This window comes from Bidens hawaiensis, unplaced genomic scaffold (assembly GCF_021521415.1).
Source record: "Bidens hawaiensis isolate Kalapana, Puna unplaced genomic scaffold, B.hawaiensis_p1.1 tig00019557_1, whole genome shotgun sequence".
Lineage (NCBI taxonomy): Eukaryota > Viridiplantae > Streptophyta > Magnoliopsida > Asterales > Asteraceae > Bidens > Bidens hawaiensis.
This window is the reverse complement of record NW_027492970.1, coordinates 79,429-99,788: the sequence shown is the minus strand read 5'-3', so window position 1 is coordinate 99,788 and position 20,360 is coordinate 79,429. Positions and strand designations below refer to the sequence as shown.

At 36.4% G+C, this 20,360-nt stretch overlaps 3 protein-coding genes and 1 non-coding gene across 4 annotated transcripts; 2 read left to right on the top strand and 2 right to left on the bottom strand.

Moving 5' to 3' along the window:
- Positions 1-2,420: 2,420 nt before the first annotated feature.
- LOC143558564 (flap endonuclease GEN-like 1) lies at positions 2,421-5,322 on the bottom strand. Its single transcript, XM_077047383.1, has 8 exons — positions 5,001-5,322; positions 4,726-4,899; positions 4,452-4,622; positions 4,125-4,306; positions 3,823-4,033; positions 3,579-3,714; positions 2,938-3,392; positions 2,421-2,778 (listed from the first exon to the last, which is right to left on the bottom strand). The coding sequence occupies exons 1-8, from the start codon at positions 5,199-5,201 to the stop codon at positions 2,560-2,562; spliced, it is 1,749 nt and encodes a 582-aa protein (XP_076903498.1). The 5' UTR covers positions 5,202-5,322; the 3' UTR covers positions 2,421-2,559.
- Positions 5,323-6,168: 846 nt separating this feature from the next.
- On the top strand, positions 6,169-14,505 carry LOC143558562 (ATPase GET3A-like). The gene is made up of 7 exons (XM_077047382.1): positions 6,169-6,563; positions 12,703-12,827; positions 13,037-13,187; positions 13,381-13,491; positions 13,560-13,698; positions 13,814-13,929; positions 14,134-14,505. Exons 1-7 carry the CDS (start codon positions 6,312-6,314, stop codon positions 14,314-14,316), a joined length of 1,077 nt encoding a protein of 358 aa, XP_076903497.1. The 5' UTR covers positions 6,169-6,311; the 3' UTR covers positions 14,317-14,505.
- A 530-nt stretch (positions 14,506-15,035) lies between these two features.
- TRNAL-AAG (transfer RNA leucine (anticodon AAG)) lies at positions 15,036-15,116 on the top strand. Its single transcript has one exon. It is a non-coding gene; the product is annotated as a tRNA-Leu (tRNA).
- A 513-nt stretch (positions 15,117-15,629) lies between these two features.
- On the bottom strand, positions 15,630-19,598 carry LOC143558560 (phospholipase D gamma 1-like). The gene is made up of 9 exons (XM_077047380.1): positions 17,969-19,598; positions 17,794-17,910; positions 17,487-17,681; positions 17,043-17,360; positions 16,820-16,967; positions 16,586-16,734; positions 16,264-16,440; positions 15,997-16,179; positions 15,630-15,923 (listed from the first exon to the last, which is right to left on the bottom strand). Exons 1-9 carry the CDS (start codon positions 19,511-19,513, stop codon positions 15,630-15,632), a joined length of 3,126 nt encoding a protein of 1,041 aa, XP_076903495.1. The 5' UTR covers positions 19,514-19,598.
- Positions 19,599-20,360: the final 762 nt, after the last annotated feature.

The window sequence follows — 20,360 nt, the reverse complement described above, 5'->3', positions numbered from 1 at the left end:
ACAAGTGGTTTGATACGTTAATTAATATTGATATATAAGGATTGAAGAATGAAATGAAAAGAATTGAAGCAAATACTCAGCAGCAGCAGCAGCAGCTAGAATAGATCCATAAATTGCTTGACTTTGTTGTTGTTAATTATTGAATGACACGTGAGTGAGTGCTAAAATGATTGGAATCTTTGAAAATGAGAAAATAAACAAATAGAAATGGTTTAAAACTTACCAGTGAATGTGATTGATCTTATTCTTTACCGACAGAAAGAAGAATGAATAAGAGCATTCAAAATGAATATTATTATTATTATTATTATTTTCAAAATCACTCTCTGACTGCAACAAGTGTTCGAGATTCACTTTATGGAGCCTGTGAGTGTGTTATTATTGTGTGTATTTATACGGCCATCATCAAAACAATATAAATAAAGCTAATAATAATGATTTTTTTTTATTTACTTGTTTTCTGTAACAAAATAAATATGGTAATATTATGTCCTTTTTTAAAAAAAAACTTACCTTTATAATCTTGATTACACAATCAACACATTCCATATTGGCCAGTTGAGTCCTTATGACATCACTGGTAATAAAAAGTTAAGCTATTGTCTCTTAAATGGGACTTGGGAGGTCTTGTGTTCGAATACGGGTATTATGGTATATTAGTTTGAAGTCGTATAGCAGATTTGTAGTAAAAAGAACATAGCCTCTACGTACTAATTATATGTTACTAATTAAAGTTATTAAAAACTGTTAACAGATAAGTGTGTTCTAAACAAATTCAAAGGACTCATAAGTCATAACACATTAAAACTGGATTGAAAGATATTTTTGCCAGAAATAAAAAGAAAATGTTACTTTAGTATTTAATTGGATATTTATAATTTTTGAGGGTTTGCCAGAAAATGAGTGGGCCTTTATGTCATGTCCATTTGAGCAAGTTCCAGATGATGGTACAGTAAGAGATCTAACCGTTGATTTATGATTCAAAATTTGAAATTAAAACACACACTGTTCAACTTAACTGGATCTATCTGACATGGCAGATTATTGAGGCTGGGGGGTGTGGGGGGCTTTAATGGAGGCTCAAACCAATAATATTATGACGTGTGGCAGAGAGAGAAACTGGATAAAGGGGAAGTTGAGAGTATCGCCTCTCTTCATCATTTTCTTCTGTCATTTATTATAATTACATTCTTGCAAATCATTTTTTAATTACGTACCTTTTTAATTGTTTTATATAAAATATACATTAATTAAATAATGTTTTCATGCAAAAAAGAATGTTTTATATAAAATATACATATACGTTACTTTTTTAATCATTTTAATGCTTTCGAGCCGGGGTCTCACTGGAAGCAGCATTTCTATTCCTACAGGGCAGAGGTAAGGTTGTCTACATCTTAGCCTCCTCAGACTCTACCATAGCTTTACTATTGGTGGAATTTACTGAGTACGATGATGATGATGATGTAAAAAAGAATCAGAATCCTACTATTTGCGGCATGCTTGTTTTATAACTATACTACAAATTTATTTTGTTTTATGACTTTTCTAATATATAATATTTATGTAAATTATCATTGCAATTTGTTTGTCCTGAGGCCATCCGTAAATCATAATGTTGTGTGACCATAAGAATAGTGACGGATTTAGAAAATTTAAGTCAGTGAGTGCCCAAAAATGTCAACCTAGAGCGGGCAGTCAAACTAAAACAGGTAAACCAACATGGACCAGGTCAAAAGGAAATGGGTCAGGTAAATATATTACATTAAATAAAGTACGTATAGAAATTTAAGCAACGTTACAAAACACGAGCGTTCAAAAAATCTTCACCGATTCAATTACACAAATTTGTCTTTATGATGTTCATTACGAAAAAAACTCTTAATTGTTAAGCTTGCAATAGGTAAAAGTAATGTTTAATTTAATAACCGATATACCAATGGAAAGAAATATGTTTGCTTGTTTCCACCATAACTCTAGCAAAGCAAGATCGGCAATACCTTTCAAAGTAGCAAATATTTCATTTTTTTGCACACTATTATTATGTACAACCCAAGTTAAGATGCAAGAACAATTTTATCCCCGTAATCAAAATCATATGGATAAAACTCACATAATTTCATTACTTTGTTCGTCTCTCACTCCGTATAACTTGCAAATTCAAAATTTTCAATTGATGAAATGGTTAGGCAATTACTCAGTCTAGGCTTAATTGTTATTTTCCAAAACAAAATTAAACTTGGGTTTGGACAATTAGGCTTTAAAAGTTGAGTTTGGGCCAATAATTTTTTTTTGGATGCGGACACTTTGGATCTTTGAGCCCAATACATTATAGGTTGCCAATTTAAAGGTTCAAAATTCAACAAATGAAAGGAAATAATGTTATAATCAAGTCCCTGTTTCATCCCATCTTAGGTTATGCATAACAATTTTAGAGCCAAGACAATCAAAACAAATTATGAGGCTTGTCACTACATTCTATCCAACCAAACAAATTAGAATATTGTTTACAGTCAATTTAAGTTACATTCACAAAAGCCTAAGCAACAAAATAACATTCTAATTAAATAACAAGCGACGCCTGGCAGACTTTGAAAACTTTTTGTTTCCGGCGTTCCTTTTTGCTACAGATAAATCAGCGTCTTTTATTTTTTCGACAGTTTCTCCTTTTGTCGAACGATAAAACTGAGTTATATTAAGTTGCACACTTCTTGAATCCTCAGGGGTTACTGCAGATTTTGCTTTAGCTTTTTTCCTTGATTTCGTTTCTTTTAACTCCTGCAAGGTTTCCAAGCTGGAAATTAGTAAAAACGAACAACGATATTGGGAACAAACTAGGTTATGTTTTATATCTAACAAAAAGTTAAACCACTTTATAAAGAAAGGTATACTATTTTGGTAATAATAATGTTTTTTAAGGGAAAAAAAAGTTGTCACCTTTTGTTGCATAAATTGATTAACCTTTTCGGGGTAAGCAGCCAAAACAAGATCCATATTTTCATCAGTCAACAAACACCCATCATCAACACGAACATTGGTGACATCAGCTTCATCGAACATATCAACTAATTCATCATCATCTTCTTGAACTTCAGGCTCTTTAGAAGGTGTTGCGTAGATATTATTGTTTCCCGTTTGTGTTGGCTTTTTCCAACTAACCAAGTAGTAAGTATGACCAAATCTTATCTTAGTTCTCTGAATGCAGTCAAACTCATATTGTCCATACAACAAATCAGTTTCTTGATTTTTGGCTACATTTCTCAAGAAAATTGTGGACAAAAGTGGAAAGAGTTTTTGCCGAATGAAAGAAGGTTCCCAGTTTAGCTTAATAACTAGATAGTCAATCAGCATTTCCGTGTCCGGATTTTTCCAAGATAAAAACGGTTCGACATCTAAAATTAAGAAAAAAAACAGGTGTTATAAACTTATAATCGTATATATACGAATACTCACTCTGGTTATAAGCATACGACAACCTAAATCATCTTGATTAAAATTTTAACGCACTATAATAATAACACCAATTTCTCAACACACAAGCATACGTATGGAGCATATATTAATGCTTTCAAACTTACCAGTTAAATTGGTGTGGTTGTCGTTCAAAAACATTTGAATGATTTCATTATTCGGGAAGTTTGGCTCTGTGGCAATTTTTTTGCAAACTCTCATTTTCCAAGCTTCATTCTTTTTTTGTTCTTTTTCTTTCTTATCCTGTAACTCAAAAAAAAAAGTGAACTGGTTGGATCAATAATAGCTGCACTAAATCTAAGCTGGTGTACACACAAATTCGATAGAAAGAACTAAACACACTACACATACCTGATCACATGATGAGCAGTCACATTTAAACCCAAGTGGTTTTTGCAAACAACCTTCTTGTGTACTTGAACTACATCGTTCACACGAATCCTTAAGATGAGATCTCTTGCTTCCTGGATGCCCACACAACGAACAATGAGGAAGCCTTGTTTTTGGTATAGTCTCATCTAAACTATTAATAGGCGTGCTTTCACATCCTAACTGACATAATCTGCAAAAACATTAAAATGTTGCCAAAATAGTCACATAAAAAGCACGAAAGAGGTCAATTGTGAAACATATGGTAACGAAGTTAGTCAAACCTATCTAAAACCTCATCTTCAGAAAAAGATGTCACAAATGTGAGTGCTGACTCGAGCCCAATCCCTTGGACACCTTTCAAATCAAAATCGTTTCCGACCAAAAGAGCAATGGCTATCAAATGGTTTCTTTTTAACCCTAAGCCAGCTTCGATGTCTGACATGTGATAGCACTCAAATGGTTCCTGTGTATTCATATGCAAATTTTAGTAAATTAAAAATTGATTTTTTTTTCTTAAGAATGGTTGGATTCAAGCTATATTTTATGTTTAACGAGTCAGTTTGACAAATAACAATGTTGGTCAACCAATTTGACCAAAAAGGCATTACCTTTGAGTTTGGTTTGAGGTTCTTGATGATGCATTTGGCACCAAACAGAAACGCATCACTATCAGATGTAATGCAAGCATCAACATGACCTTCTTTGTTCAATTGTGCACAAAGCCCTTCAGCCTCCCCGCTCGCTTTCAAAACCGGCATCCCAAAAAGTTCAAGTAATTCCTGTTATATATATAAACGCAAACGTTTACAGTCAAAACTAAAAATTCTGTTTCTGTCATGTTTGCAGCACTACTTTAATCTGTTTACTCTTAAACTAACTAACCACACATTCTTGAACACATTTTAAAAACTTTTTATTCCTGTCAACAGAGGTACCGTCCGGGACCGGAAAGCTTGCGGGATCAACGCCAGATGATCTAAAAAACCGCATAATTCTCGCTTGAGACTTCAACGGTGACGGCGTTCCGTCCACCACGAATACGGGCAAAGCACCAAACTGCATATAAATTTACAAAACACAAAACAAAAGCCAATTATTAAAATTTTCCAAGTTGAAAGCTTTCTTATTCCAAAGTCAAGAATTATACAAATAATTACCTTGGAGAAGATATTAATGGTACGGAAGAAAGTGAGTCTGAGATGAGGGTTTCGAGTGTGAGCTTTGATTGCGGTTTCATGTTGAACGATCCAGTACGATAGATCAATGGCAACCCTTTTGTTTCTTAAGAAATCAAACCCACCTTGTTCTGTTCGAGCATAGGGTTTAAGCAAATCCCAAAAGTTTCCGCCAACACCCATTGTTATTATTATTGGTTTCTTGAAGATGCCCAAAGAATGGATCTTTTCGATTCAATTCACATTTTAAAGAAGATTAGAGTGTTCGTTGATAAGTTTCAACAAGATTTGCAGAGAATCTTGCGGCAAAATTAGCCCTATTAGAGGTGGGCAGATAAATGGGTTAATTGGATTGACCCGTAAATCAAATTGAAATAGAAACGGTTTAAAACCAGTTGTAGGTTAACTGAATCAAAACCGGTCAAAACTCGAATTAATACCGATCATAACCTGGTCAAGAAACATGCAATTCACCCACGTCTCATGCATGTTTTATTGTTTTCCAATTTCTTGTATTAAGTTAGTTTACAGCTTTTAGGTAATGAGTCATGTTAGTGGACTAGTGGGTCTATTGGTTTGTAGCCTATGTAAAGGTCTTTCATTTATGAACAAAGAAGTAGAAAATTATAAAGTAAAAATGTTTTGTTCTTTTTCTTATTTCTTTGAAGCTTGATCCACTCAACGGATTAACTATCTTGGGATATTAATCATCTCGAATCGGTTACTATCAGTGCACTTCTAAGTGTTACAAAGCTTTTAGTCGTTGAACGAAATTTGGTTTTGGTAAATGTTACATGGGCCGTTATGTGGGTCCAGCAAACATGGGTGGTTTGGTATCAAGTTGTGTTCAGTTATATATAGATGAATAATGGAGTTTGGTATCGCAAAACCCTTATTGAACCACCAGCACGTAGCAGATCATCCGCTTGTTTTTTAAACTCGTGACTCACGTAAAAACACCATCAAAAAAGAAACTATTTAAAAATAAAACCAAACAAGTTGTAAAACTATATAAAAAAACCCCTTTTTTTTAGTTAGGTTTCATAAATCCCAATTCTCAACCTATTTCACTAAACCAGAAAATATAGTTAATAATGTAAAAATAAAACCAAACAAGTTGTAATCCAACCCAAACACCCCTTCCTCAAGTGATTGCAGATCTCATCTACCTACTTATCCCCAAACTACATAACACTAATCACATCATCAACATCATCGAAAACCCAATCACCAAACATCCCATTAATATCCCACACCATATTTAGGGGCTTGCTTGTTTCTGCAACACCATCAATGGCTGATATACCAGAAGGAACTGTTCAGAATGTACTGGAACAAGATACTCTCAAGTGGGTTTTTGTTGGCGGCAAAGGGGGTGTTGGTAAAACCACTTGCAGCTCCATTCTCTCAATCCTCTTGGCCTCTGTTAGATCCTCTGTTCTCATCATCTCTACCGATCCAGCTCACAATCTCAGTGATGCCTTTCAGCAAAGGTTCACCAAATCGCCTACCCTTGTCAATGGCTTCACCAATTTGTATGCCATGGTTAGTTAGTTGTTTCATACCTAATTTCTTGTTTATTCATGTGGGTTGGTTCGATTCAAGCATGGATGTTGTTGAATTGTGGTTATTAACTAAAAAGCTGTTATGTTGTGGTCTCCGATCCATCATGGGTCGGGTCCGGTTTAGACGAATAGACAGAATTAGGAGATTAAGCTGTTTGAGTTTTGGCCAAGCCCAAAAGCTCTAATCAGGCCCAGTTTAGTTAAAGGGTTAAACCCTAATTGTCTAGTCTATATATTCTCTCCTGTACTTGTAAGTTGGTATCACTCAATAATAAGAAAACCCCAGTTATCGACAGTGGATGTAGGTCATACACCGTGACCGAACCACTTAAATCCTTGTGTCTCTTTCGTTTATTCTTTCGGTTTTACTATTGTATTCGTGTTTGTGTGTGACTCCGAACCTAACAATTGGCATCAGAGCCTGGTTCTCGATTATACACACAGTTCCGCCGCCGCTGCTCCGCTGCTACTGTTCCACCGCCGCCGCTACAGTACCGCCGCCGCCGCTACAGTACCGCCGCCGCTGATTAGGGTTCCGCAGCTGCTGGTTCGTTTTTTCTGATCAGTTTCCAGTCCTTTTATTCCTTGGGTAGTTTGGTTGTTTGCTGTAATCAAAACTCAGTTTGGATAATGGCTGAGGACGGAAAGATCAAGATTGAGAAGTTTGATGGTCAGGATTTTGGATGGTGGAAAATGCAAATTGAGGATTTGCTATGTCAGAAAGACTTAATGGAAGCACTAGAAGAGAGGAAACCGGAAAGTATGAAAGATGATGAGTGGAAGGTACTTGACAGAAAAGCATAGCTGTTATTAGACTCTCACTAGCTAAGAATGTGGCATTCAATATTGTAAATGAAACTACCACGTATGGTCTTATGAAAGCCTTGTCAAATATGTATGAAAAGCCTTCTGCATCAAACAAGGTATTTCTGATTAGACAGCTAGTTAACACCAGAATGAAGGAAGGGGCATCTGTTACCTCTCATGTTAATGACTTCAACACTATTATTTCTCGTTTGTCTTCTGTTGATATCAAGTTTGATGATGAAGTTCAAGCGTTACTCTTGTTATCCTCGTTACCCGAAAGTTGGTCAGGGACTGTTACTGCAGTTAGTAGTTCTTCTGGGAATACTAAGCTTACTTTTGAAGGAGTCCGGGATTTGATTTTAGGGGAGGACATAAGAAGAAGGAATTCTGGTGAGACATCTAGTTCTATATTGAGCACCGAAGGGAGAGGTAGGAGAAGAGAGAAAGGTAATGGCAGGGGTAGGTCAAAGTCTAGAAGAAGAAGTCAGTCAAAGCCCAGAAAAGACATTGAGTGTTGGAATTGCAAAGAAATGGGGCATTTCAGAAACCAATGCCCTAACCCCTCAATTTCAAAAGAAAAGAAAGAATCTAAGAAGGAAGTTAATCTGGCCACCGGTTCAGATGATTCAGAAGGTTCAGAAGAGACTCTTATCTGCTGTGTTGAAGAATCAACAGATTCATGGATTATGGATTCTGGTGCATCTTTTCATGCCACTTATAGCACGAAGAAGATGAAGAATCTCCGAACAGGTAATTTTGGTAAAGTTCGTTTGGCTAATAATCATGCTGTTGATATCACGGGGATGGGGGATATTGAACTAAAAACTTCATTGGGCACCTCATGGACTCTAAAGGATGTTCGGGTCGTTCCTAGCCTTAGTAGAAAGCTAATTTCTGTTGGGCAGTTAGATGACCAAGGATATGATGTTATGTTTGGTGGGGGTAAATGGAAAGTTGTGAAAGGGAATCTTGTGATCGCCAGAGGTAAAAAGAAGGGCACTTTATACATGGTTGAAATTCCAGCTGATGGGGTAAATGCAGTGACCAGTGGACCGAGTCAGTCTAATTTGTGGCACCAACGACTCGGCCACATGAGTGAAAAAGGGATGAAAATGCTCGTTGCTAGAGGAAAAATTCCAGAACTGAAGAAGGTTGAATCTGAATTTTGTGAACCATGTGTTTTCGGTAAAAAGAAGAAAGTATCTTTTGTGAAGACCGGAAAACAACCGAAAGCTCAGAAATTGGAGCTTATTCACTCTGATGTCTATGGACCAACTTCAGTCTCTTCTCTGGGAGGATCGCACTATTATGTCACCTTCATTGATGATTCGACACGCAAGGTATGGGTTTACTTTCTTAAAAATAAATCTGATGTTTTTGATACTTTTAAGAAATGGAAAACTGCTGTTGAATTGGAAACTGATTTGAAGGTGAAATGCTTGAAGTCGAATAACGGTGGTGAATACGTTAGCAAAGAATTCCGTGATTATTGTGAAGAGTACGGTATTCGGATGATCTTTACAGTCCCTGGCACTCCTCAACAAAATGGAGTGGCAGAACGAATGAACAGGACGTTAAATGAAAGGGCAAGAAGTATGAGACTTAATGCCGGGCTTCCAAAGACGTTCTGGGCAGATGCAGTTAACACTGCAGCTTATTTAATTAACCGGGGATTGTCAGTACCGTTGGGTTTCAAGACACCAGAAGAAGAGTGGAAAGGTAAAGCTGCAGATTATAAGCATTTGAAAGTCTTTGGGTGTAGCGCTTATGATCTAGTGAAAAATGACAAGCTTGATGCTAAAGCTAAAAAATATGTTTTCATTGGATATGGGTCAAACGAAATGGGCTACAGGCTTTGGGATTTAGAAAGCAGAAAAGTAGTCAGAAGCAAGCATGCAACTTTTAATGAGGCTGAGTTATACAAAGATAGAAACACTTCAAAATCAAGGGTTCAGAAAGAGCAGGTTGAATATGAAATTGATGCTCAGAAAAAGACAATTGAGTCAGCTACCGAACCCGAGACAGAAACTGAAGAAACCACAGTTCCTGAATTTGAAGATGATGATATTGGTGGAAATGAAGAGTCAGAGGGAGTCTCTAACAGTGGGAGTTCAGAGTCTGAGGATGAACAGTCTCCACAAGAACCTGACCCGCCTCAGCACTGGGTTAGGAGGTCCACCAGAGTTTCTAAACAGCCGGTACGTTACAAACCTTCAGTTAATTATCTCCTTTTAACTGAAAATGGTGAGCCAGAGAGTTATTATGAAGCACTTAAGTTGAAAGATTCGCTCCAGTGGGAGCATGCTATGAAGGAGGAGATGAACTCCTTGAGTAAAAACCAGACATGGATTTTAACCAAGTTTCCATCAGATAAAAGAGTTCTACAGAATAAATGGGTCTATAGAGTCAAGGAAGAACATGATGGGTCTAAACGATACAAAGCTCGTTTAGTGGTCAAGGGTTTCCAGCAAAAGAAGGGAATTGATTATAATGAAATATTCTCTCCAGTTGTGAAGATGACCACCATCAGATTGATCTTAAGTATTGTTGCTGCAGAAAATTTACATCTAGAGCAATTAGATGTTAAGACAGCATTTTTACATGGTGATCTTGACGAGGAGATCTATATGGCACAACCTGAGGGATTTCAGGTTGCCGGGAAAGAAAAATGGGTCTGCAAATTGAAGAAAAGCTTGTATGGTCTGAAGCAGGCACTAGGCAATGGTACCTAAAGTTTGATGATTTTATGGTGAGAACTGGGTACAAGAAATGCGAGGCCGACCATTGCTGCTACTTTAAGAAGTTTAAAGGCTCATATATCATTCTACTTCTTTATGTAGATGATATGTTAATTGCAGGATCTGATATGAAGGAGATTCGTAAGTTGAAGAAACAGTTGTCTGATGAATTTGAGATGAAAGATCTTGGTCCAGCCAAACAGATTTTGGGGATGAGTATATCCAGAAAGAAAGATGGCTCCATAACACTATCCCAAGAGAAATACATAGGGAAAGTGTTAGAAAGATTCAGGATGAATGATGAGAAGACTAAACCGAGAAACACACCTTTGGGAAGTCATTTCAAACTTACCAAAGACCAGTCTCCCAGAACAGAGGAAGAAAGAACAGAGATGGCTAAAGTTCCGTATGCATCTGCTGTTGGCAGTCTCATGTACGCCATGGTTTGTACACGGCCAGACATTGCTCATGCTGTCGGGGTAGTTAGTCGTTTTATGTCGGATCCGGGAAAGGAACATTGGGAAGCGGTGAAATGGTTACTCAGATACTTAAAGGGTACTTCCAGTTTGGGGTTATGTTTTAAGGGGAAGGATACAATTCTCAGGGGTTATTCAGATGCTGATCTGGGTGGATGTAAGAAGACGTTTAAAAGCACTACTGGTTATGTTTTCACAGTTGGGGGAACAGCAGTATGTTGGATGTCCAGACTTCAGAAAAGTGTTGCTTTATCAACCACTGAGGCAGAATATATGGCAGCAGCTGAAGCAAGTAAAGAATTAGTATGGTTGAGAACTTTTCTTGAAGAGTTGGGAAAGAAACAGGCAGAGTTCTTCTTATATTGTGACAATGAGAGTGCAGTGAAACTTGCGAAGAATCCAGCCTATCATTCGAAGACTAAGCACATCGAGAGGAGATATCACTTTGTCAGAGATTTGATCAGTGATGGTGTTTTCAGTTTGAAAAATATCTCAGGTGCTAAGAATCCAGCAGATATGTTCACCAAGCCGGTGATGCTGGATAAGCTGAAGCTGTGCAGAGCTTCAGCAGGCCTTCAGGAATAATGTTGAGAAGGCGAAGGGTAACTAGGAGGTGCAAAACCAGATGGGTTTTATTTTACATGTACAAGGCAATGCAGGTGAAGACATTTTACGTCTCCAAATAGGAGCAGGTTGAAATGTTTGACGCATCCAAGTGGTGGTTTAGAGAAGATGTCTCGAAGCCCAAGTGGGAGATTGTTATGTTGTGGTCTCCGATCCATCATGGGTCGGGTCCGGTTTAGACAAATAGACAGAATTAGGAGATTAAGCTGTTTGAGTTTTGGCCAAGCCCAAAAGCTCTAATCAGGCCCAGTTTAGTTAAAGGGTTAAACCCTAATTGTCTAGTCTATATATTCTCTCCTGTACTTGTAAGTTGGTATCACTCAATAATAAGAAAACCCCAGTTATCGACAGTGGACGTAGGTCATACACCGTGACCGAACCACTTAAATCCTTGTGTCTCTTTCGTTTATTCTTTCGGTTTTACTATTGTATTCGTGTTTGTGTGTGACTCCGAACCTAACAAAAGCTTCATTCTTGATGGATGGGCTATAGTTAATATCATGTTTCTTGATAGTTGAAGTTGGTGGGAATTAGGGTTTATCTCAATTTTCCCCAAATAATAGTTTAATATGGCCTTTGAATATTCTTGTTCATTAAAGGTTCCATCTTTGGTTAGTTATTGACAAGTCTTTGCTAATAGATTTCATGTTTTACCAATCTGTATGCAATGGTTAGTTAGTTGTTTCATACCTAATTTCTTGTTTATTCAATTGGGTTGGTTAAGTTCAAGCATGGGTAGTGTTGAATTTTGGTAATTGACCAAAAAGTTTCATTCTTGATGGATGATTTATAGTAAATATCATGTTTCTTGATAGTGGGCTTCATATGAAGTAGGTCAGAATTGGGGTTTATCTCAATTTTCCCTATATAAGAGTTTAATATGGCTTTTGAATATTCTTATTCACCAAAGATTCTATCTTTGCTAATTGGGGTTGCTCGGTGCAGCTTGTTGCACATTTACTATATTGTAATATTTTGAGTTTAGCAATGAAAATAGCAATGAACCTCTATTATTTCATGTTAATATGTTTCACCAATTTGTATGCAATGGCTAGTCTATTTTCTTATTTATTCAACTAGGTAGGTTAAATTCAAATGTGTGTGCTATGAAATTGTGGTTATCGATCAAAAAGTTTTTATTTTTGATGGTTAATTTTATGTTTCTTGATTGATTTTGGTAGTTGGGAGTTAGGGTTTATTCATATGGATTTTGAATATTCTTGTTCACAAAAAATGTCATTTTTGGTTATTGACGAGTTCTTGCTAATTGATATCATGATTCTTGATTCAATTGGTAAATTAACTAAATTTTAAACTACTTTTGCAATATTTTGTTTCGTCACCATTCATTAAAAGCTATTGTGTTTGTGTCTGAATTCTCTAATTTCACAATTTTGTTGTTTTTTAATCGATTAAATACTTAAATGTAGAATGAGGTTTTGAGTATTAATCAAAAGCCAATTCTGTTTTGCAGGAGGTTGACCCGACAGTGGAGAATGAAGATACGGGGAGTTCTGATGGAATGGATGGTTTCCTATCAGATTTAGCAAATTCAATTCCTGGAATCGATGAGGCTATGAGTTTTGCCGAGATGCTAAAGTGAGTTCTTTTTTTTATACACATATCAGCAAATTGTTCATAAAGACAGAATAAAGTAATCACCTTTACCAAAATCACTTGTATCATTGTTTTTTAATATGTCGAGGAGTTTAGGTATCCTGGTTTTGAAATTCAGCTAGTAACGTATATCTTTGAATTATTATTTGGTTTTGAGATTAATTTATGTATTTTCATATATTTGGTTTTAGGTTGGTGCAGACCATGGATTATTCAGTGATCGTTTTTGATACTGCTCCCACTGGCCATACACTTCGGTTGCTACAATTTCCTTCAACATTAGAAAAAGGTCTTGACAAAATGATGAGCTTAAAGAGTAAATTTGGTGGCTTGATCGGTCAGGTATTTTTCTTTCGAACTCCAGTTTATTTGAAGTAAAAAGTAATTGCAATTTTATAACCTCATAACTTCCATCATATTCTAGGTCTTAGCTTTTTCTGTTTTCGGATAAAGTAAATGGGACCCACGAAATAGGCGTAGTTGTGGGCCCTTCACATTTGTGGTTTGTTAATGAATGTGTGAAATTTAACAACAGATGACTCGTATGTTTGGGGTTGGAGAAGAGTTTGGCGAGGATGCAATTCTTGGAAAGCTGGAGGGCATGAAAGACGTTATTGAACAAGTCAACAAGCAGTTCAAAGATCCGGTATGCATTTATTGGTGAAATGTCTAAAGTACCCTTTATCAAAAGTTAAAAATTTTACCCTAATGCAGGATTTGACAACTTTTGTGTGTGTGTGCATTCCCGAATTTCTCTCGTTATATGAGACAGAGAGACTGGTGCAAGAACTCGCTAAGTTTGAGATTGATACGCATAATATCATCATCAATCAAGTACTTTTTGATGAAGAAGGTACACTTTCTCATTGTTTTAGTGGTGGAAAATTTATTATTCCTATAAACATGACTCACAAAATGAAATACGAACTACGTTCATATATTAAGCCCGCTTCGGTTTTTTATTCCAGGAGTTGAATCGAAGTTACTCAAAGCTCGAATGAAAATGCAACAAAAGTATCTGGATCAATTCTACATGTTGTATGATGATTTCAATATTACAAAGCTGCCACTGCTGCCACAAGAGGTATACGGATCTTTTCTGGTTATCGGTTTGGGTTTTCTTGATTAATAAGTAATAATGGTACCCTTTTTAAGATTTGACTTTTGAGAGTCAATACAATTTGCAGTCTTTTTAAGTCTCAAAAGAGTTATATAAGTCCTTGTTCTTATAACAACAGTTTTAAACAAGAGCCACAAATTGACGAACAGTTTTTTTTTTTTTTGACAGGTTTGTGGAGTTGAAGCATTAAAAGCATTTTCAGAACATTTCTTGAAACCGTATCAGCCTTTGCTTACTCGAGGTACAATAGAAGAGCTAGAAGTTCGAGTTTCAAGGCTCCAAGAACAACTTAAAGAAGCCGAAGCTGAACTAGAAAGGGCAAGAAAAGGGAAACAACCTATTAGCATTTAAAATATTATGTTATGAGAATCAAGAGTTGAGTTTTTATACATCTATATGCCTAATCTTGTATAATTCGGGTTTATTGTTAGATCTATTTTGATGCCATTGTTTTTGTAATGGATTAGATTATATGGTCATTGAAGTTTTTAGCACAATGGAAGTTGTTACTACAGTCAAATGTAAACTGATCGTTTATCATTTACGTTTAATTTGTGTCGTCATGATGGCCTTTGACCCGATGGCATGGGTAAATTTCTCTTAACAAAGTGGTGAGGGTTCGAACTCCATTCGCATTTTGGTGGTTTAGGGTGTGCGTTTGTGTTGCCGTTCTAAAATAAAGATGAAGTTATATAAAAGCCGGGAAGTAAGAAACCAATTATTGCCTTGGTTTACATTCAAAAAGTTTTTGTTAGTTTATTTTAACCTTAACCATAGTTTTATTCTTGAAGATGCTCGTTTGTGACAAAATATTGTGTGCAAGCTAGAGAGTTTATCACCGTGGGCCTTTGGGTGGTATGTTTCTTTTGATATTAGTGTGGCCCGGGTCACTAATTATGTATGTGATAGCAGGCTTGGGTGCCCGGGCATTGTTGATCGTTAAATATATATATATATATATATATATATATATATATATATATATATATATGTGAATTAATATTGTTATAATGCTAAGATTGGGATGAATCATGTTTATCAGATTAAATGGGTTACACATTGACATCAAAGTTGAGATGGCCGAGTTGGTCTAAGGCGCCAGATTAAGGTTCTGGTCCGAAAGGGCGTGGGTTCAAATCCCACTCTCAACAATTTACTTTTTTAATCTTTCATTCTTTTTCTTAAAACAATCCTATGGAAAGTTAATGACTTTACACAAACATGTGCTAACTTTTTATATATATTATATATTTTCGCTGTTCTTGGGATCCTTATTGAGTTTACTTTTAACAACTATAAGTCTATGTTACCTTTATAATTACTGAAAACGAGAAAAAAATTGTCGTCTTACTTAGAAAACGTTAGATTCTCTTACATATACGTGACACAAAAGGCAGGATAAATCTTGTGCCTTACGATCGGAGATCTGATATACGTTGAAGGTTGTAAACGATGCAACGAATGTAACTTGACAGATTTCAAGGGGGTGTAGGGAATCATTTGAATATAAAGAAATCAAGTCAATGGTACATATATGAAAGACAAAACTACCTATTTGCAACAACAATCACTACTATATATAAGTATAAAAATTTAAAAGTATCAAAAGTTAGAAAGCCTAAGAACTCTAATTTCGAAAAGTTAAAATGCACCTAAAAAACTCATCAAATAGTCAGATTCTCTTGAATCCCAAGGAACGACCCGACAATCTGACCGCCTACATCCGGAAAAAGTTCAAATCCCTTAAGAGATTTAACCTTGCCCTTTTGATCCACTTCAACAGGGTACTTCATTAAATGCCCCCTCATTTCTGTTACCTCATCAGCCGCAAATTGCCTCCAGTTTGCTTCAGACAATGCTCTCACATATCTTACACATTCAATTGATTCAGGCTGTGTAAACCGATCATCAACTAGCCCGAGATGCTCGGTCCAAAGAGACATTCTGTATCCATATGCCTAAGAAAAAAATAGTAGAAATTTATTTACATGTTGGCTTGAACTTTGCTACAAAAAGGAAAAAAAAACTTACTTGGCCACGTGGGTATGCGAGTTTCGTTGCCCAAGTATGTTGAGGTTGGTAGGCCCCCATTGCAATCTCCGTGTCGCGGGTCCCCTCCATAGATCTTTGATTAATGTTTGCAGATCCGATAATTACATACTCATCATCAACTATCATTCCTTTTGAATGAACATAGATCATGAACCGCCGGTTCTTTTGAGCAAGTCCCTAAAATATAAATAGTTATGAATATAATGTGAGGCCATATGTTGTAAGACAAGTAAACGTGGGGCCTACCTGGGGAGTATTTCCTAGACTAGGGCTCGGATCACCCGCGTTATCATGTGGACCAACGGCTTCACGGTTCCCAAGACAAAAGAAATTCAAATAATCATGTAACGAAAATGCTCCCTCGAGCCCAAGTTCAACCAAGGACTTGTGGATGACCTCATACATCATTTGCATTGTCTTGTTCTGCAAAGTTCAAACATGTTTATTCACTTTAAGGTTCAAGAAACACAAAACAAAACTTTAAAAACATATGTTGCATATAATAACATGTTGTCGAATAAACAACAAGATGTATGAAATATTGAATCTGAAATGTAATACTTTTTACCTGCCAAAATAAAATGCGTTGTGTAGCCGAGGCTGTAGGGACGCCCTCGGGCCACATAGGAATGACAACATATACAGCAAACCTTTGATTTGCTCTAATTTTACTAGCAATTTTAAGGGCAATTTCCATTGGAATCAAGTTGTTGGCACCTAAGAAACATAATCATATATGAAAAGGTTTGATTAACAAAATTTTAAGTGGAGTATACGATGTTCCGTAATAGTTAATCCTTACCTAATTCTTTATATGAACTCCAATGAAAGGATGATCCGATAAAGTATTGGTTCTCGATATAAATGAAATGTTGGGCGGAACGAATAGCCTTCACATATGCTGAATGTATGCTCATATCAATCATCACATTTTTCCCACAAACCAAATTCTGTAGATAATAAGTTTATCCATTACAAAATCTTTTCACTAACAAAGACAATATTCACATGTTAATATCTCGAACCTTGGTTGTAGCTTCCCTCGGATCCTTTGGAAAGCCTTTAACAGAGTTTGAATCAATTGAACGGAAAATCTGTACATGCCATCCTTCGGGATCTTGGTCATAATGGTAAGGTTGATCATTTACACCCAAAATATCTGGCACTCTTTCTATTTTGAGCAACGCATCGTCATATGAAGTTTTTAGTTTTTTCAAACCATGAGGTTTTGACGCCTTTAGCCATCGTTCCTCAAAGTTGGTCATGACATCATATGCAGCCGGTCCATCAATTTTACTATGCATGTCATGCCATGGTTCTCTTGGACAACCTACTAGATTACCCTGTTAAAAGTAATAATTGCGTAGGTCACGTAAGTCGAGTTAAAAATGTGATTTTTATAATGTATTGTCGATCTTTATGGCAGTCGTCTAACAAGAATAATTACACTAAGGGATCAAATTCATTACTGTGAAAGTAGGATTATGGAAGTCATCTGCGTGCACCGTGTTTAGAGTCCTAAACAAGGGATGATGCGGAGAGTCATATCTGCCATCGCATAGATCCAATCCACCAACAAAAGCTAAAATTCTTCTTTTACCGTATCCAGCTTCAGTATCAACAATCACAGTTTTCTGGTGGTGTGTATATATCGTTCCAATTTCCTTAAACAAGTTTAAAAAGTGAAAATTAGAAGAAAAAAATTACAATTTAATGAAGTTTTGCAAAAGGTATAACCTTTCACATTTGTATAAAGATTGTTCAGTTCTTGCATACCTGCTTCTTGATCCAACTGTGTCGTTTTCCAGCCACACGAGGAACAAGCAGCACTTGTACCGAAGAGTGCTTGAAGAAATGTCGAGTTTCTTCATCATGGGTAGCCATGAGTCCATCCTGAATATATAAATGTTAAATTACCTAACTATCCATGGCAAAAAAATAAAAAACTTACTATTTTGTAGCCCAAAATGTTCCTTGAAGTAGGATCATCCCAAACAAGAAGCAAAACTCTAACACCTTCTTGTGATTTCAATTTCAAAAGATCTCCAAGGGTAATTTCGGGAGTATTAGCCGCCCCACGCACTAGTTTCACTTTGTGCCACACAGACCAACCCGTTATATAAATAAGATGTCGAGCCTTACTTATTGCCTCAAATATATCATTCCAACAAGACCCGTGAACATAATGCTTGTCTTGATCAAGCTTAAAATCCGGTAAAGACCTGTTGTGCACATGTCCATCTTGATATAAAGTCACCCTACCACCTTGCCTTAACGGGAAATAAGTCCCCGGCACCCCGATATATTGTGGGCCCGCTCCAACCCCGTTATGATATAAACTCAATTTATCGATTGAAAAGTATTGAATTGCGAGTCTTAAACTCGCTCCATTTTTAGACGGTCTTCCGTTTGTGTTGATTAACGGGAACAACCCTTCGATTCTAGATCCCAAATATAACTGTTCAACAGGAATTGCTACAACTCCTATAAGTTGAGATCCCACAACATCACTATCTTTAACAAGAAAATGAACCTCAGCAGCATGATGTGCAACGGGCACACTAAAATACTGTTTCCAAACCGGATTTTCATTGTTACTAATTACATAAGTTCTTCCAATCACTGCGGTTGTTACAGCAATAGACACGTATGGATCGCTGGTTATTCTAGTTTTCTTTCCAGGTAATCTATTGAACACATCCCCCATTGTTTTATGAAACATGTCCATATTTGGAAGGTTTTTCGCTTCAAGAATCCATATATCTAAATTCCCATGTAAAAGCAGAACCTTTAACGCCTTTTTAGAAGGCGTTAACGAGACCGTTTGATATTGTAATTGATTGTTTTGTTGATCGAGAAACGAAGGTGCGTGTCCAAAATTAGGATTTTGAGTTAAATCAAGAGAACCAGTACTTTGAGAAACGGAGCCAAAGGTAAAAAGAGAATTATTATCACTAGGACGAAGTCCGTCGGGTTCATATTTTGCACTCGCACTCTGAAACATTGGGACGGCAGGCGGAGCAGATGGTGCATTCTCCGCGGTAATAGATAAACTAGCAAACTGATTATTATTATTATCTATATGAGGGTACAAGGGTGTGGAGCTAGTTGATGAATAACTAGTGGCATTGGTCCCACTAGCACCATAAGTACTCGATTGAATATCCGGAGAAGCAGAGATATCTTGAGCAGGGGGAGGGTATCCATTATATCCAGGGTATTGGAATGGAGGCGGGACACCGGGAAATGGATGTGGAGGAGGGTAAGGGTGGGCGGAAGGTGGCGGAGATTGTGCTGGTGATTGAAATATAAATGGTGGTGGATATGGATATGGAGATGGAGATGAATATTGAGGTGGGTAGTTTGAAGGAGATTGGTATGGAGATGCATGTGGATAATACATAGGAGGTGGTGGATAATTAGGATGGTATCCATAGCCAGAAGGGTATGGATGATTATTGTATTGAGATTGTTGCTGGTTGTAATTATGATCCATTGTATAATATATATAGGGTGGGTGTTATTTCATGTTCATCTTGGCATGCATTTCATCAAACATGACCTTCAAATCTATATCTATAATTCAATAAAGAAGAAATGATATATACCTTCAAATTGGGATCAAGATGTATATAGGATCATACACCAATCCAAATTATGATGAAATTATGGGTTGAACCTGAGATTCAACAAGATTGAATTCTTCTTGACAAATTATACAGGATAGATATTATTATGATGTTTGGATTAACTTAGAACTTGTTTCTCATGAGATGGTATGTTACCTTTAGATCATGCATAATCATGTCTTTTTCTTTTTAATCTATGCATATTAGTATAAAATAATATTGCTCAATTAAAGTTTTCTAAAAAAAGGCTGTAAATCATTTATAAAACATTTGAAAAACACATACATCCTATAATTTATACCATAAATGTTGAAAATCAATCAATTAATAATAATAAATTAGTCTTAATAAGACTTAAATCTATTACATGCCCTGCGACAAGAGAACATGGAAAAAAATGACGTCGGATATGTTTACAACAAAGTGTTTGTGTTCATGTTAATCGCTGTTAAAAATAAGCAAATCACAACGAAAACAAATGTAGAGAACAAAACAAATATACGACTCCCCACAACTCAAGTCCCGTATCGATAATCAGCACACAAACTAAACGAATAACTCGCGTTTGTATTAATAAGAAAATATCACTCTAAAATTACTGATTACAAACCCTCAAACCCTAACTCGGTTTGACTCTATATGAACCCTAACTCGGTTACACCAAACTCACAGTCTCTAATGTCTAACCATAATTCGGTTTATATAGACTAATGC

What these genes read in the sequence shown, in the direction of transcription:
- LOC143558562 (XM_077047382.1), top strand. Translation starts at nt 6,312, where the DNA reads ATGGCTGATATACCAGAAGGAACTGTTCAGAATGTACTGGAACAAGAT. An exon ending in ACAAGCAGTTCAAAGATCCG is followed by an intron (nt 13,492 to 13,559) that starts GTATGCATTTAT and finishes ACCCTAATGCAG; the next exon opens with GATTTGACAACTTTTGTGTG. An exon ending in AGTACTTTTTGATGAAGAAG is followed by an intron (nt 13,699 to 13,813) that starts GTACACTTTCTC and finishes TTTTTATTCCAG; the next exon opens with GAGTTGAATCGAAGTTACTC.
- LOC143558560 (XM_077047380.1), bottom strand. Translation starts at nt 19,513, where the DNA reads ATGGATCATAATTACAACCAGCAACAATCTCAATACAATAATCATCCA. An exon ending in TCCATAATCCTACTTTCACA is followed by an intron (nt 17,361 to 17,486) that starts GTAATGAATTTG and finishes TACTTTTAACAG; the next exon opens with GGTAATCTAGTAGGTTGTCC. An exon ending in AACGCATTTTATTTTGGCAG is followed by an intron (nt 16,441 to 16,585) that starts GTAAAAAGTATT and finishes TGAACTTTGCAG; the next exon opens with AACAAGACAATGCAAATGAT.
- LOC143558564 (XM_077047383.1), bottom strand. Translation starts at nt 5,201, where the DNA reads ATGGGTGTTGGCGGAAACTTTTGGGATTTGCTTAAACCCTATGCTCGA. An exon ending in AATGTGTTCAAGAATGTGTG is followed by an intron (nt 4,623 to 4,725) that starts GTTAGTTAGTTT and finishes TATATATAACAG; the next exon opens with GAATTACTTGAACTTTTTGG. An exon ending in ACTGCTCATCATGTGATCAG is followed by an intron (nt 3,715 to 3,822) that starts GTATGTGTAGTG and finishes TTTGAGTTACAG; the next exon opens with GATAAGAAAGAAAAAGAACA.